The 14,023-nt window shown below is 45.8% G+C and overlaps 1 protein-coding gene across 11 annotated transcripts in view; it reads left to right on the top strand.

The window, feature by feature from the left end:
• Positions 1-14,023, top strand: part of PITPNM2 (phosphatidylinositol transfer protein membrane associated 2) — a 123,694-nt gene that overhangs the window by 74,728 nt on the left and 34,943 nt on the right. For all 11 annotated transcript variants that reach the window (XM_063173129.1, XM_063173128.1, XM_063173127.1 and 8 more), the window contains 5 exons: positions 396-610; positions 1,835-1,956; positions 3,273-3,506; positions 9,986-10,309; positions 13,122-13,217. In XM_063173129.1, the coding sequence (XP_063029199.1) occupies positions 396-610; positions 1,835-1,956; positions 3,273-3,506; positions 9,986-10,309; positions 13,122-13,217 (991 nt within the window). The remainder of the gene's footprint in view (positions 1-395; positions 611-1,834; positions 1,957-3,272; positions 3,507-9,985; positions 10,310-13,121; positions 13,218-14,023) is intronic.

The raw sequence follows: 14,023 nt of genomic DNA, 5'->3' as shown, positions 1-14,023 counted from the left end.
GGACAGACTCCCCTTGGCTGCTGATGCAAAGGGGTTTGTGCTGTTGGGTGGTTCAGAGCTGGAGCCAGGGGTTGGGATGTGATGTGTTACCTGTTCCAGGAGCAGGACTTGAGGTGTCATTACAGCTCCATTCAAACTGAGCATCCAAATGGAAATTGGCATGGGGTCCTGCATAAATCAAATCTCTGTGTCGGCCAGACGAGTCTGTAAATTTTGCCTTTGTAATCTCTAGGTTTGGTAATCTTAGTGCTGGGGTGCTGCTACAGCTCTGCTGTGCTCAAAAGGAGTCCTGGAAACCACCCCCAGTGTCCAGATGCTTTGAGAGCCAGGTCTTCCACGATGCCCTGGAAAATGAGCATTTTTGTGATGTCTTTGTGATCTGTTTTCCCTTTCAGAAAAAGAGCAGAGAGGAGACATGTGGGGAAGGCAGTGGAGTGGAGATCCTGGAGAACAGGCCCTACGTGGATGGCCCTGGGGGCAGTGGGCAGTACACTCACAAGGTTTACCACATTGGCATGCACATCCCCAGCTGGTTCCGCTCCATCCTGCCCAAGGCGGCTCTGCGCGTCGAGGAGGAGTCCTGGAACGCTTATCCCTACACAAGGACAAGGTAAAATGGGCACAGTGCCCACAGCTGTGTCCCTGTGCTAAAGACAGGGCTGGGTGTCACCCTCTGGCAGGGCATTTCCCTCTCCAGTGATATCCTTCAGAGCAACTGGGGTCAGCTCCTCAAATTCCTGTGCAGTGCTTGGTGTCAGGAGTTTCCTTGGCTGACTGCACACCTGCCTGAGAATCTGGGGCTCCTTGCTGTAAAACGTGGAGCTGTTTTGTCTGTCAAAGCTTGGGCAATCATGAATGGTTTTTATTTAGCTTTGTATCCGCTTAACATTGCAGATCTCTGCAAGCTCAGGGAAGTTCTAAATGCACAATGCTGGGACAGATGTCATGCTGAATCCTGTCAGGGAAGGCAGGATGCATTTGTAGAGGGGATTTTTCTTTCCCTTTCTTAATAAATAAATAAATAAATAATCACAGCACTTCTTTTCTGAGAACTGTCTGTCATTTAACTAGAAAATAACAAACCTACATCCTATGGTTTTCACCCTGAGGAGGGAAGAGAGCCAGAGGCTCTGTGGAGCCCTCTGGGACCTCCTTGTTTCATCTGATTTTGTCAAGGAGGACTTCACATACCCTGGAAAAATACAACCTTTGTGCCAGTTACTCCATTTTAGAGCATTTACTCTTTTTCAGATTTACAAATCTGGTTTTCCTGACATCTTGCACAATAAAAAGGCTTTAATGGGTATTTTGATTCTTATGAAAAATCTGGAAAAATTTTCTGGTTCTGTTTTAGTTGGTCTCTGCAAGTAACATCAATCCTGGGAAGGTGGGGAGTCTGTTTGTGCATATGGGCTGTTGCCAGTGACTGAATATAATGGAGCCGCCTGACTTTTAAATGATTAAAGTTCACTTCCAGTCAGTTTTTATCTCTTCTCTTGAAATGCCTATGAGTCAATCAGTTGGCCAGGAAACCTGTGCTGCACAGAACTAGTTTGTATTTTATTCTGCCATAGGTTCCAGGCAGGAGCTTTGCTTTTCTCCTTGCAGAGGTGCATTTCCTGAGTCTCCTTGTATCAGGATCCATGTCACAAATTTTTAATACAGTGGGCCCAAAATTTATCTGCTTGCTGAAAACTGCTGAGCTCCTGTCTTAAGAAGTTATTCAAGAACAATCTCTAGCTGGTATTTTAAGCATATCTGAAGGAAAACATGAGTGAAGGCTGGCTGGGATTTGAGGCTGATTTACTCTAAGCTGTGTTGTTCTGGCTCCCAGGTACACGTGTCCTTTTGTGGAGAAATTCTCTATTGATATTGAGACCTACTACAAAACTGACCCAGGAGACCATAACAACGTGTTCAACCTTTCTGCTGCAGAAAAAAGGCAAACCATTTTAGGTAAATAGCCTTTCTCCTCTACTTTTCCCTGGTTTTGTCTTTTTCTTTTTTTCCTTGGTGTGTCCATTTGCCTGTCCATCCTACCTAAACACACCCCTGTCACTGTCACTGCAGTTAGGGTTACATCAAGTAGGGTGAGAATACCAGAATTCTCTTCTAGGTTTGATGTAAATCCCATGGAAATAATTTGAATCCCCCATCTGTAAATTTAAGCTGATGCTTTTCCATCTTATTTATGCAGCTCCCAAGAGGAGTCAGACATCTAATGAATTTGGGGGTAATAAGTAGAAATAACCATAGAAGAGGAAAAAATAGCTGTATAATTGTGAAAATATTATTGTTTATTTGTGTGGCTCCTTCATGTATATGAAAATCATTCCTGTCTGCATTTTTGAAGCATGAAGTTGAATTTAATTTTTGTTCCCTCTCCTTTTAGTCCTGCCCTCATGTAAGTTAGCACTCACTTCTCAGCTGTCTTTAGAAGATTGAGTTAATGTAAGGAATTAATGAGGAAAGGCACAAGGATTTTAAAAATGTATTTTTGTACTTCAGCTGCCCTCATTGCTGGGCCTGGCTGACCAGGCTTCACTGCTGAGCAGACTTGAGTCCCACAGCTGCACTGAGAGGTGTCACAGAGCTGTCACTGCTGGGGAAGTGAGATCCTGCCCTTCAATCCAAACTTCAGATGCTTCTGCTGAGCTCTGGGGGTTGCAGGTCTTTAGAATATGTTAATTCACTCCACTCCTGCTGCAGCTTCCACTTCTCCATTGTGGGATTGTTCATTAGGGCTTGAGTTAAACTTTCTGCTTCCCACAGTACATCTGGTCTAACAATAGCAGCTGAGGAGTTCCCAGTGCCCTCCTCTGATGGAGCCAGAGATGTTCATGGGCAGTGTCTGTTCCATGGCAGGGCAGGTGTGTTTAACTGTCTTGGCTGAGACAGCTGCAGCACTGAGTGCCATTAGAAAAGCTGGAAGGTGGAATGTGCAACAGATCTGTGTGGAGCTGGAAAGACAGAGTGTGCAGAGCTGCCAGAGTGCTGTGGATGTGCAGTTACTGTGGGCAAACACATCTCTTTGGAGCAAAGCCTCTGTTTGCTGGAACTGTGTGTGCTCGTTCCTCTGGCACAGCTGATCTCTGCCCAGCAGCAGTGTATAAACAATTTAAATATCAGTTGTTTAAGTGTAAGTAGAAAGAAACTAAATTGCTGTAATGCTTCTGGTACTTACTAAAACAGAAATAACTCATGAGAAATGATATTTTTGTGTTTTGCTCAGGAAAAGGAAATGTCTAACAGTTTCTGTTCTCTTTCTATAGATCCTATTGATATTGTTAAAGATCCTATCCCTCCCCATGAATACAAAGTTGAGGAGGATCCAAAGCTGTATAAATCAGTGAAGACTAAAAGAGGACCCCTCTCAGAAGATTGGATCCAAGAGTACAAGAACAACCCTGGGAAATACCCCATCATGTGTGCATACAAACTGTGCAAAGTGGAGTTCAGATACTGGGGGATGCAGTCGAAAATCGAGCGCTTTATCCACGATGTTGGTGAGCATTTCTGCCCTTGCACAGTTCACTCCTTAATGCTGGCACTGAATTGAAACATGAAGGTGAGGTCTGTGCAATGCATCACATTCCAAGGCATGTCTGTGAAGGGATTCTCAGGTCTGATGATGCTGTGGGGCAGCTCAGAAAAAATCCTGTTATTCTGTCACTTATAATTGTGGTATATACAAACCCAAACCACGTGAACCCACTGAAAAGGTTTCAAGTCTTGTGTAGGCAACATCTTGCATTCTCCTTTTTTAAAATTTTTTTTCAAGATAAACTTGCCAGATCATTTTTAAACTCTGCCAGTCTTCTTTATTGTGACCAAAATCCATCCTGAAGGGCTGCCTAAAGAAATAAGCTTCACTTCATCATCCTGAGTGCTTCCAGAAAACCACTCCCTGGAGCATCCCTAGTTTCTACCTGCCTTGTGACAGGGCTAGTGGGTCTCTGTGTGGCTCTGAGTTGTGACTAAGTGTCCTTCTTTGATGGATGCATCATTGTTAGGTCAGGGCTTTTAAGGAGGAATTGGATGTGTCTGGGAGTAACTAAGTGGAGACAGTACAGGTGCTGGCAGTGCTGGCAGTAATTTATTTTTTGCAGAAAATCTATAAAACACCTGATACGGTTTCTGAGCCTTGCCACAAATGACTGGTTCTATGGCCAAGTGGAAAACCTAAATAGTGTTTTAAAGGAGCATTCTCATCTGAAAGGCAGAGCTCTGGCTGTCCTCTGGCAAAGAAAATGCAAAAAAAAAGGATGTGTAGAGGATGCTGCCACCTTCCAGTGCATTGTATATCCTCCTGCATGACCTCTGTGACTCTGCTTTTGATGTGCAAGTCTTCATGAACTGCCTGATTCTAGCATAAGTAATTTTCACGCTCTTTGTAGTCACATTGCTCCTGAGAGCTAATGTGAAAAACACTGATAGAGCAGTGGAGAATAGCGTGCCCCTCTCTCTGAATGCTCACAGGTTGTTTTCTTACAGCTCCTTTGCTTTTCTTTGGGCAGGTATGGAGGCTTTTCCTGCTGTAGGCTGTGTTACAAGTGCCTCTCTGCACTGAACTCCCTTGGTGTTTCGGTGACATGGGTTAATTTAGTGTATGCTGGAAAACACAGAGGCAGAATAACAACTTCATTGTATCTGTTAAATGAAAAAGGAGCACATGACTCTTCCAGTTCAGAGGTGTTTGGCATAGATTAACTGTGGTCCCTTAGAAATATTGCTTTTGTATTCTGTGAAAGATTGCCTGCCATTTCCCTCTTGATTGAGGCTTTGCACAGAGCAGAGCCAGCTCATTGTCTGCCTTTCAAAAGCTTTTCCAGCCTGTTATAAAGATGGCAAATAGTGTTTTTCCAAGTGGTTAAGATGCATGAAATCAGGGAAGTCTTTTAGGCAAGATGAAGTAGAGTGAGTGAAAAGCGAAAGTAAAAGCTTGGGGTATCTGCAGGAGCTGTGTGGCCTGCCCCTGCCCTGGGACAGCTGTGGGGAAGCCATGAGTGGGCAAAGTGCCACAGCATTTGTACCAAAGCCACAATGCATGAGGATGTTTAAGTTGGAAAGATGAGGGTACAACAGGACTGACCAGGCTGAGGTACAGATCCTGTGTGGGGCTTCCCGCTGGTGGCCAAAAGCACCTGGAGACCTTTGTGCACCTGATGGTGAGCCAGAGTTGTTGTGGTGGGTCAGCCCCTTCTCCCTTGGCATTTTCCTCCTGGTTCCTCTGTTCCCAACTGGAACAACTTTATTTCTTGGGGAATTAGCCCACCCTGTGCAGGATCACCAAGGCAGCAAGGATACAAACAGCAAGGACCAAACTCTGCCCAATGGGGAGCAGCACTTAGTGGAGCAAACTAAAATTAGAGAATGGGTTGGAAAAGAGCAGGTGTGAGGTGAGTGATGGATGGCTTGTGCAGTGGGGAAGGGCTGCTGAGCACAGAGGGAGGAACTCTGGGGGCCGGTGTTGAAACGTTCTCACTCTCACTGAGTGCAGCAGCCATTCTTTCCCATGACTAATTGGACAGTTACTCAGTGCTTTGACAGCCTGAGACACAGACTAAAATTGTGATTGTGGGCTATTAGTCTGCTTGGCTGTAATATTTGTATGCTTTTTTACTCCTTTCCCATAGATTTTAAGTTTAATTGGACTGGCACTGCATAATGTTCTGCTCCCACTTGCTTCCTAATGGTGCATGTGGGCTCTGAGTCTTTTGTTGTTAAACAAGTGTGTTGACTGTGTATGGGTTATTAATTATATACTGTGGCAAAGTGTGTTCCATCCCAGTAACTGGAGCTTTGTCTAAGCCACTGTGTCCTAGGCTAAATATGCCCAAATTGCTGCACTGTGGTGAAGTGGTTTTTGAAAGCTCTTTTGCAGAACTTTGGCTTCACTAAAGCACTCAGATGAGTCAGTTCATGCCCTGCCCACTGGATCCCAAAGGTGGAGTTTTGTCTTTCCAAGGGGAGGCAGGTTGCTGTTGGCATGATGTGGATGTGACCACAGGCTTTTCTTGTGAGGGTTCTGAGCAAGGGAGGGCAGGGAAGCAAACAGGTGTGGCTGCAGGTGGCCTTGGGTCGGATTGTATTGGCCAGGTTAAGGGATCTCTTGGGACTGTCAGGGAAATGGACAATCAGGCATCCTGTATTTGCTGTCAGGAAATTATAAAATTATTTGGAGGTTGCTTCTGGGTGCAGAGGCAATGGGAATCTGAACAGTTGCTTTGTTTGGATATTTGAGGGCATTAGGGGCAGAATTTGTTGGTGGGTTTTGTGATTTATTTCTGTTGAGTTGTTATTACATTTACTACTCTAATTTCACCTTGGAAAACAAGTCCAGAACTACAGACCAAAGGTTTTTAAATTTCACATGCAGGCACCTCTCTGCCCTGGCTTGTCTAATGGGCATTTACACTTCCTTTTGTATGATGGAGTCCAGCACCACAAATCATTTACAGCAGTCAGCACCTCAAGGATTCAACCAGCCTCTGAGTTGTTGAGGTGGTGAGCTGGAAATCAAATGATTTAAATGTTTGCACCCTGCTCAGCTCTTCACAGATGATCTTTCTGCACAGCACAGTGGGAAATGTTACAATAATTAAATCAACACATGATGACAGGCGCTCTGAACTCAGCCTGCACATTTGTGCATGTGTGGTGTTATTGTTTGTTTGTTTTTTTAACAAAGCATTGCACTCTGGAGAAATGATAGTCTGCTTAATGACTGATAACCAGCTGGTAGCTGCATCCTTGTCAAAAAACCTCTTCCCATTTTTTCTGGGTGACTTCAGTGAGGTGCCTGATGAGGCTGTGGGGTTTTCCTCTGATTCTGGGGAAGGAGGCTCAGATAAGCTTGGGGCACGTTGGTGGAGGGGGAAAAGCTGCTGGCAAGGCAAACTTCCAACTGTGCTGCAGCTGGGGCAGTGTGTGACAGGGACTTCTGTGGCTGAGTAGGACACATTTACACCTTCTCTCCTTCCAGGGAGAAAAAGGAAAGCCAGCTGGGCCACAGATTCCCTCAGCACTCTTCTGATGGGCATCTGCTCCAGAGAGAGTTTTTCCCAATTACTCTCTTTCCTGGGTCTGGTGTCTCCCCTCCTTTTCACTTTCCAATAAAAAACTTGTTTTTCTCTAGGATTTTGATACAAAAATGCTTTGAGATTTATTTTTTTTTCCATTGCACAGGGAGAGCAGCAGTGTCTGGACAGGTGAGTCATTTGTAGCTGGATCCTGGCTCCCTGTAGCTGGGTGGGACTCTTGTTGTGTTCCCTGGGTCTCTGCTGGGAGGCTGCAGGCTGGGCAGGAGTTCAGTGCCCACTGCTGTGTACAGAGGAGCCCCTCAAGTTCTCTTCCCTAGCACTGAAGCCTTTTCTGCAAGCCATGACTTTTATTTTTCCATTTCTTTTGTACCAGCGCAGCCTCATTCTCCCCCAGGTTTTCTCCTTGTGTTTAACAAAGAGAAATGCAGCTGGCACATCCCAGGTGAAGGCCAAATGCTGGGAAAGTAATCTCTTTTTTGGACTTCTTAACTAACCTGGAGGGGGCGAGGCATAGCAGCTCTGAAGCCCTGTGGTGCCATCCCATTTTCAAAGGAGCAGAGCTTTAAGGGAGGGTGGTTTGGGATATCTAATCAAAGGGATGTGAGCAGGGCACATGGGGAGGTCTGTGGGTTGGCAGGAAGCAGTGCAGGTGATGTTTGAGATCTAAGAAGGCAGAGAGGAACTTCAAGAGACTTTTTTTTACCCCCAGGTGGTTTTCATGTTCCCTGTGATGTTAGTCCATTAAAACGCAGATACGTGGTTGGTGGCATCTGTGCCTCTGCACAGAGAATTTCTGAGTTAGGGCACTGATACATCAAGGCTGGATTCAGGAGCAGGAGTGGAGCCTGCTGAGCCCTTGAACAGGGGAAGCTGTGGGATAAGAGCAGCATTCACTTGTGTGTCTGATCGCTGTCTGTCTTCAAGGTGTTCCAAGCAAGGGGGAATTGGACACTGTGGGTGTGGAAGTCCAAAGGGTGGTGGGGACAGCAAGAGAAATGTTTTCTTGGCTTTCAGTGTGGGTGTGATATAAATTTAATCTTGGTTTTTAAGCTCTGCTGGTTGTCAATCATAACAGGAGGTGAAGAGGCTAAAACATTTTCCTGTAGTTCTGCAAAAAGTAATCTGGCAGGGGAAATAACTCTGAGTCTCAGCTCAGGTCGAACAGAATTAAGGTGCTGAAGGCTGTCACTCTGCCCCAGAAGGTCACACTCTGCTGGCTCAAACTTGCCTCTCCCTTCTGAAAGTCAGTCAGCAAAATACATCAAATATTGATAGATTTAATCTTACTGTGTAAATGAAGTTCAGGTTGAGCTGGTCCGTGGCATTAGCTGCTGATCTCAGTGGCCATTTCCTCCTGGCAGCCTGGCTTGGCAGGACTGGTGGCATTGAGGACTGACCAAAGAGCAGAACACACAATAAAATGCTCAGATCTGGAAGGAGATGAAGATATAAAAACATTCTTTTTATGTGTTTAAGAAAACAAGCAAACAAAAATGACTGCTGGAAACAAACTGGATCTTTAGGCAGAACATCACAGAAGCTGTGGCAGTGGTGGGATCCAAGGCTTTCTGTACAGCAGGGAAGCTCCTGATGCTGGCAGCACCTCAGAAACCCTGCTCATGGTGGAACCATCCCCCTTGGCCATGCTCCTGGAGATGGAGAGTGGCTTGTGAGGGATGGCTTTCCTCATGGTGGTGCTTAGAGAGCTCAATCTGCAGCTCCCAAAACCCAAATGATTCTAATGTAGCCTGTTGATTGCTCTCATAATTCCACTGACAGCAAATCCCACTGGGGCTTTTGGCTTGTCCTTCAGCCCATCTCTGCCTCAGTTTCCCAGTAATTAAAGAGGGGGCAATATTAATTGATTGTTTATTATCAGAAAAAAAAACTCCTGAGGATCAGTTGGTCAGTATTTAGAGAAGCTTTGAAAGCATCATTACTGCTGTGTGATCCCATCAAGAATAAATAGCAGTTTGGAGTTTTGACCTGTTGTGAGCTTTTAAGGAATAATATTGGTGAAAATCCTGAGTGACTCTTATGTTTTAAAAGTCTTGGGGGTATGATGATGTTAGTGAGTGAGTCTAAGTCTTAGGGAGAGTGTCTGTTGCCTGTTCAGGTGCATTGTGTGTTGATACTGAGGCTGCTCTTCCTTTCAGATATGTGATACATTGAAATATTTTAAATTGGCTTTACCCACTCCATTTTTCTCTTGCAGCAAAAGACAGATGGTATCTGCAAAATAAAGCATCTTTATTCCCTCCCTTACTTTGCTTTTTATCCCATTATCTCAGAAGCTCCAATTTGTGGTGCTGTTTTACTGATACATAGAAACCAGGTGCAGAAAACAGGTTTCCAAGGACAGGAATGTGGGATGTGCTTCTGTAATGTAACAACTGGGGAGGGCTGTGGAGCATCCATCAAGGAATGATTTTAAACTCTCCAGGATTTAAAAAAAAAAAAAAAAAGCCAACAAAAAATCAGTAGCTTTTTTTCTTTTTTTCTGTTTTCTGTTATTTATTACTTGGTAATATATTTCACTTTGAAGTCAGGGTCCAAATGTTGCAACTTCTAGAACTTCAGGCATTTGAAACTGTGGTCTGTGTGTGGTTCCTCCTTGGTGGAGCAGGCAGGCAAATTCTTCCATCCAAAATTAGGAAATCCCTTTCCAAGTTAAAATCCCTTTCCAAGGTAAATCCCTTTCCCCTTCCAGTGACAGAAGACTGGCTGATTTCAGTGATTTCAGGTTGATTAGGAAGAATTGAGGAGATGAAGTAGATGAAGTGACCAGGTTGCCACCCTGACTGTGTGAAGGTCCTGCGCTGCGGCACTGCAGGCTGATGTCTCTGTAATGTCCCTGCCATGGTGTTGAGAGGCTCTGGGAGGGGAGCACCTTGGTTGCTGCAGTTTGTGGCTCTGGTGACAGGGACATTTTGGCTTTGCAGGCCTGAGGAAGGTGATGGTCCGGGCCCACCGGCAGGCCTGGTGCTGGCAGGACGAGTGGTACGGGCTCACCATCGAGGACATCCGGCAGCTGGAGAAGGAGGCCCAGCTGATGCTGGCCCAGAAGATGGCCCAGTTCTGCGGTGAGAATGACCCAGAGCAGCACGGTGTCAAGGACACTGCTGGGGAGAAGGACGTGGAGCCCAGCACGGGGTCACCTGCAGATGCCGAGGACGCCTCTGCCAACAGCGACGCGGCCTCGGGCAGGTCCCTCACCAAGCAATGGTCCACCTCCTCCAAGTCCTCACGCTCTTCAAAGAGAGGAGGTAAGATGCTGCCAGTGACTTGCTCTTCTGAACTCATGGAGGTTGGGCTTTTGGGGGATTGGGCCATGTCTCCTTACGGCAGGTGCCATTGGGATAATGTGTAGTAGTATTTTGAGTCCTGTTAAATTCTTTGCTGGTGCTGCAGGCTCAGTCTTCTCAGGTGACCTGGTTTGGGTTCGGGAAGGTTTCTAATCATCCCATAACTGTGACTCAGTGTCACATGGCAGAGTTGCCAATGTCAAAAGCACAGAATCTGTAAAAACACCACAGAGAAGCAGGCAGGAGTTGGCTGGCAGCACTGGGGCTCAAAAGACAGCCAGCAGCACAGAGTTAGTCCTTGTTACTCAGGAGCCACTGGTGGCTTTCTCAGGCCCTTCCATGGTGTTCCCTTCTGGATATCTGCTTATCATTGATACCTGTGTCACAGAGGTACCTTCTGTGCCACAAGAACCTTATCATTTCAGGAGGTATGTTTGGCTCCATGGGGCTGCACACAGTGAAACATCTCATCAGCTACTGGGGAGATTAAGGCAGGAACCCCCAAAAGTGCATGGAGGCTGCTGCTTTCCCCTGGTGATGGTGTGCAGCAGCTGCTTGGAGACAAAACCTCACTGTGGGATTTGGTGGGACTGTACATTGCCTTTGAAACACCATTCAGGAAGCTTTCAGGATTTTTATGTTAAAGCTCTGCTGTGGATACCCTGTAAGGACTCAGCTTTGAGCTGGGATTTTGTTACTCACCTCTCCCTTGGGACTCACCTCTGTTTGCTGTACTTCCCTTCTTTGGACTGTTCTGTACAGAGAGGTGACTCCCTGGTGAGTTACAGCCTCAAGGTTCAAATCTTTAGCAGTTCCCTCTCTGGTTAGCCAAGTGCTGCAGGGAGCAGGGAAATTGCAGCTCTCACTGCAAGAGGGAGAAAAACCTCATGAAAGCCCCAAGGGGCAGCATTTCTTCCAGTGATGGTGGAAGGAACATCTGGGTGAGTGAAGCTTCTCCATCTATCATATGCTCTAAATATTGGGAGCTGAGTCTCCATTTTTATTTCCCACTCCATCACTGATTTCATTGCGGGGTGAATGAGAGAGGAGCAGTAGTTTTACCTTGCGATGACTCACTCGAGTGAGCCCCAGGGAAGAACCTACCAGATGCTTCATAAATCACTGCATAAAGATAAAAATACTGGCTACTTTGCCTGCACCAGGATTTTATATTGATGCACCCATCTCCCATTATGCTCTTTGCACAAACCCCCTCTTCCACTGCTGACATGTTCACTGGGAGCTGGAGTTTTCAGACCTCTCAGAATTTCACTTGAAGGTTTTCACTGGGAGCAAAGCATGAATTTCTTTTCAACTGCAGAATGTCTCAGCTTTTACAAGGAAAAGTAATGAAAGAAATTAATTGTGATGTGCTGGGAAGTACGTCACACAGATATTTTAATCCTCCTTCATGCTGGCAGCACATTACCATATGGAAGCAAGGAGGGCTGTCGCGACGCACCGCCACCTCCAGCTGAAAAAACGCCTTTTCTCCAAAGCTTTTCCTTCTCTCCACCACCCGAGCGAGACCTCTGGTGATGGCAGGACCCTTGCTGCCCTCCCATGTGTTATTAGGTGCTCTATTTTTAGCAACTATTATGCGAGTGCCTTGACGTCACTGGGGCGTGAATGAGCTCTGCTCCGGCACCTCCTCGCTGGCTGCTCGCAGGGTGGGTGCTGGGGGCTGCTGAGCTGTAATTACCTGACTCTGCACAGGGTCTGCATCCTTGTTCCATGTGACAGCCGGGTGGGAGATTAGGAGAATTTTGCTTCTATATTCGACTCTGTTGGAACAATAGCACGAAACGGCTCGTGCGGCTGTCACAGTAACCGGAGCCTTTCAGGCTCTTGTACATGCTAAATGAGAACTTGTCAGTCTCCTCAGGTTTTTGCTGGGTGAGGTGGCTGCTGTGAGTGCTTTGTGTGCTCTGTGTCACAGGCACGAGGGGACAAACCCTCTCTCCCATCGCTCTCTGGACAGCGCTCCCCTCAGCAGGCGGCTGTTCTGAGACAACTTCAGCCGAGAAGTGCTCGGGCTGGATGGTTGCTAAATTATATCTGAAAAAAAGAAAAGAAGCAGCCATAATGTGCTTATATATTTAGCTCAGAGAGCTCTGGAGGCGAAAGTGAAAGGGAGTAGGTAGGTGTGGGAACAGGAGGGCAAACAGCACTAAAAGGACTTTGGGGTTTCTCCTTGCTCTGTCAGGACCGCTGCTCCAACAGCTTTCTTTGAAGTAGTCAGATAGCATGTTGTTTAAATCATTCAAGTTTAAAGTTTAAACAGATCTCTAATCCAATTTGTGTGGAAGCAATTTCCTTCCAGAAAACAGATTATTCCTCTCCAGGCTGCTCTGCTGAGCTACCCACCCGAAAGTTAGCGAAGCAGAGGCATGGCTTGTGTGCTGATGAGAGGCACAGAGAGAGCTTCCAATCAGCCTGCTTCCTTCCTAATTGCAAACTTTAAAACTCAGCTGATTTTGCACGTCCTACTAACAATTATAAATAGCTGCCATTCAAAATAGCAGAAGAGTGATCCAAGCAGCTTTGCTTTAATGTAGCATCTTGCTGGCAGGTTCTACCAACAGTAAACAAACAGGATCTGTAAAGCAGTACACTGACATCACACCAGCATCATCGGGGTTTTGTGTTTTTTAATATTGCAGCAGTGAATTTTCTTGGAGAACACATGATTCTTCCTCCAGCAAAGATCATGTTGGGAACTCTCTGTCTTGTGGATGTAGCGTTTCGCATAAAGCTTTTTTGTTTTTTCCAGCAAGTCCCTCGCGCCATAGTATCTCCGAGTGGAGGATGCAGAGCATTGCCAGGGATTCAGATGACAGCTCAGATGATGAATTCTTTGATGCACATGGTATGTGGAGCCTAAATCACCATCGTTTCTTCCCTGAAATGGTGGGGTAAGAGAATGGAAGGCATGAAGGGTGGGGGGTGAGCAGGAAAAAGGCTGAGACTTTTTTGCTTTGAAGTCTTTTCCTTTCTAACCATGACGTGCAGCTTCTTCCAGCGTCACCCAGCAGACTCTTACATTAATGCAGCACCATTTCAGGTGCAGTCTGAGCTGTTTGAGAGCAGGGGATCTTGAACAGTCTTAGCCCTAGGGGCTGTATTTTATTTGGTGCAAATAAGTGTGCATGAAATCCAGCAGTACTAACTGGACTGTGGGTGTGTCCTAATGATTCACTGTGACTGATTATTTTTCTAATTTGTTTTTTAATCAGTAAGAGGTATGATTAATTGCCCTGTCTGGGCCTGAAGAGACCCAAATTTGCCTTTATTAACTCCTCATTCTCCCATTCCAAGAAATACCAACAGCGAATGCAACAAGGTGCTTCAGGTGCCAAAATTAATCAGTGTTGATTCCAGAATTCTCAAAGTAATTTTGATTATTAAGAGAACACTGTTATATTTTTTTCCTCTGTGAATGTGTGTGTGAAGAAGCTTTGTTCCGTTGCACTCATTTTATATATTCTACTTTATGCAAATTTAAGCCTGAAGGGCTCCATCTCTATTGACAACAGATGGACTCTCCTTCTTGCTTGTCTGATGGAAGTGAGAGGTGCAATATTTGCTGATGAAGTTGGGAAATGCAGTTGTTAAAAGATGACACCCCAGTTTTGCAAAACTGATGCTCAGCTGAAATTCAACCTCCCAAAATGG

This window comes from Melospiza melodia, chromosome 20, assembly GCF_035770615.1.
Source record: "Melospiza melodia melodia isolate bMelMel2 chromosome 20, bMelMel2.pri, whole genome shotgun sequence".
Classification (NCBI taxonomy): domain Eukaryota; kingdom Metazoa; phylum Chordata; class Aves; order Passeriformes; family Passerellidae; genus Melospiza; species Melospiza melodia.
This window is presented reverse-complemented; position numbering and strand designations above follow the sequence as displayed.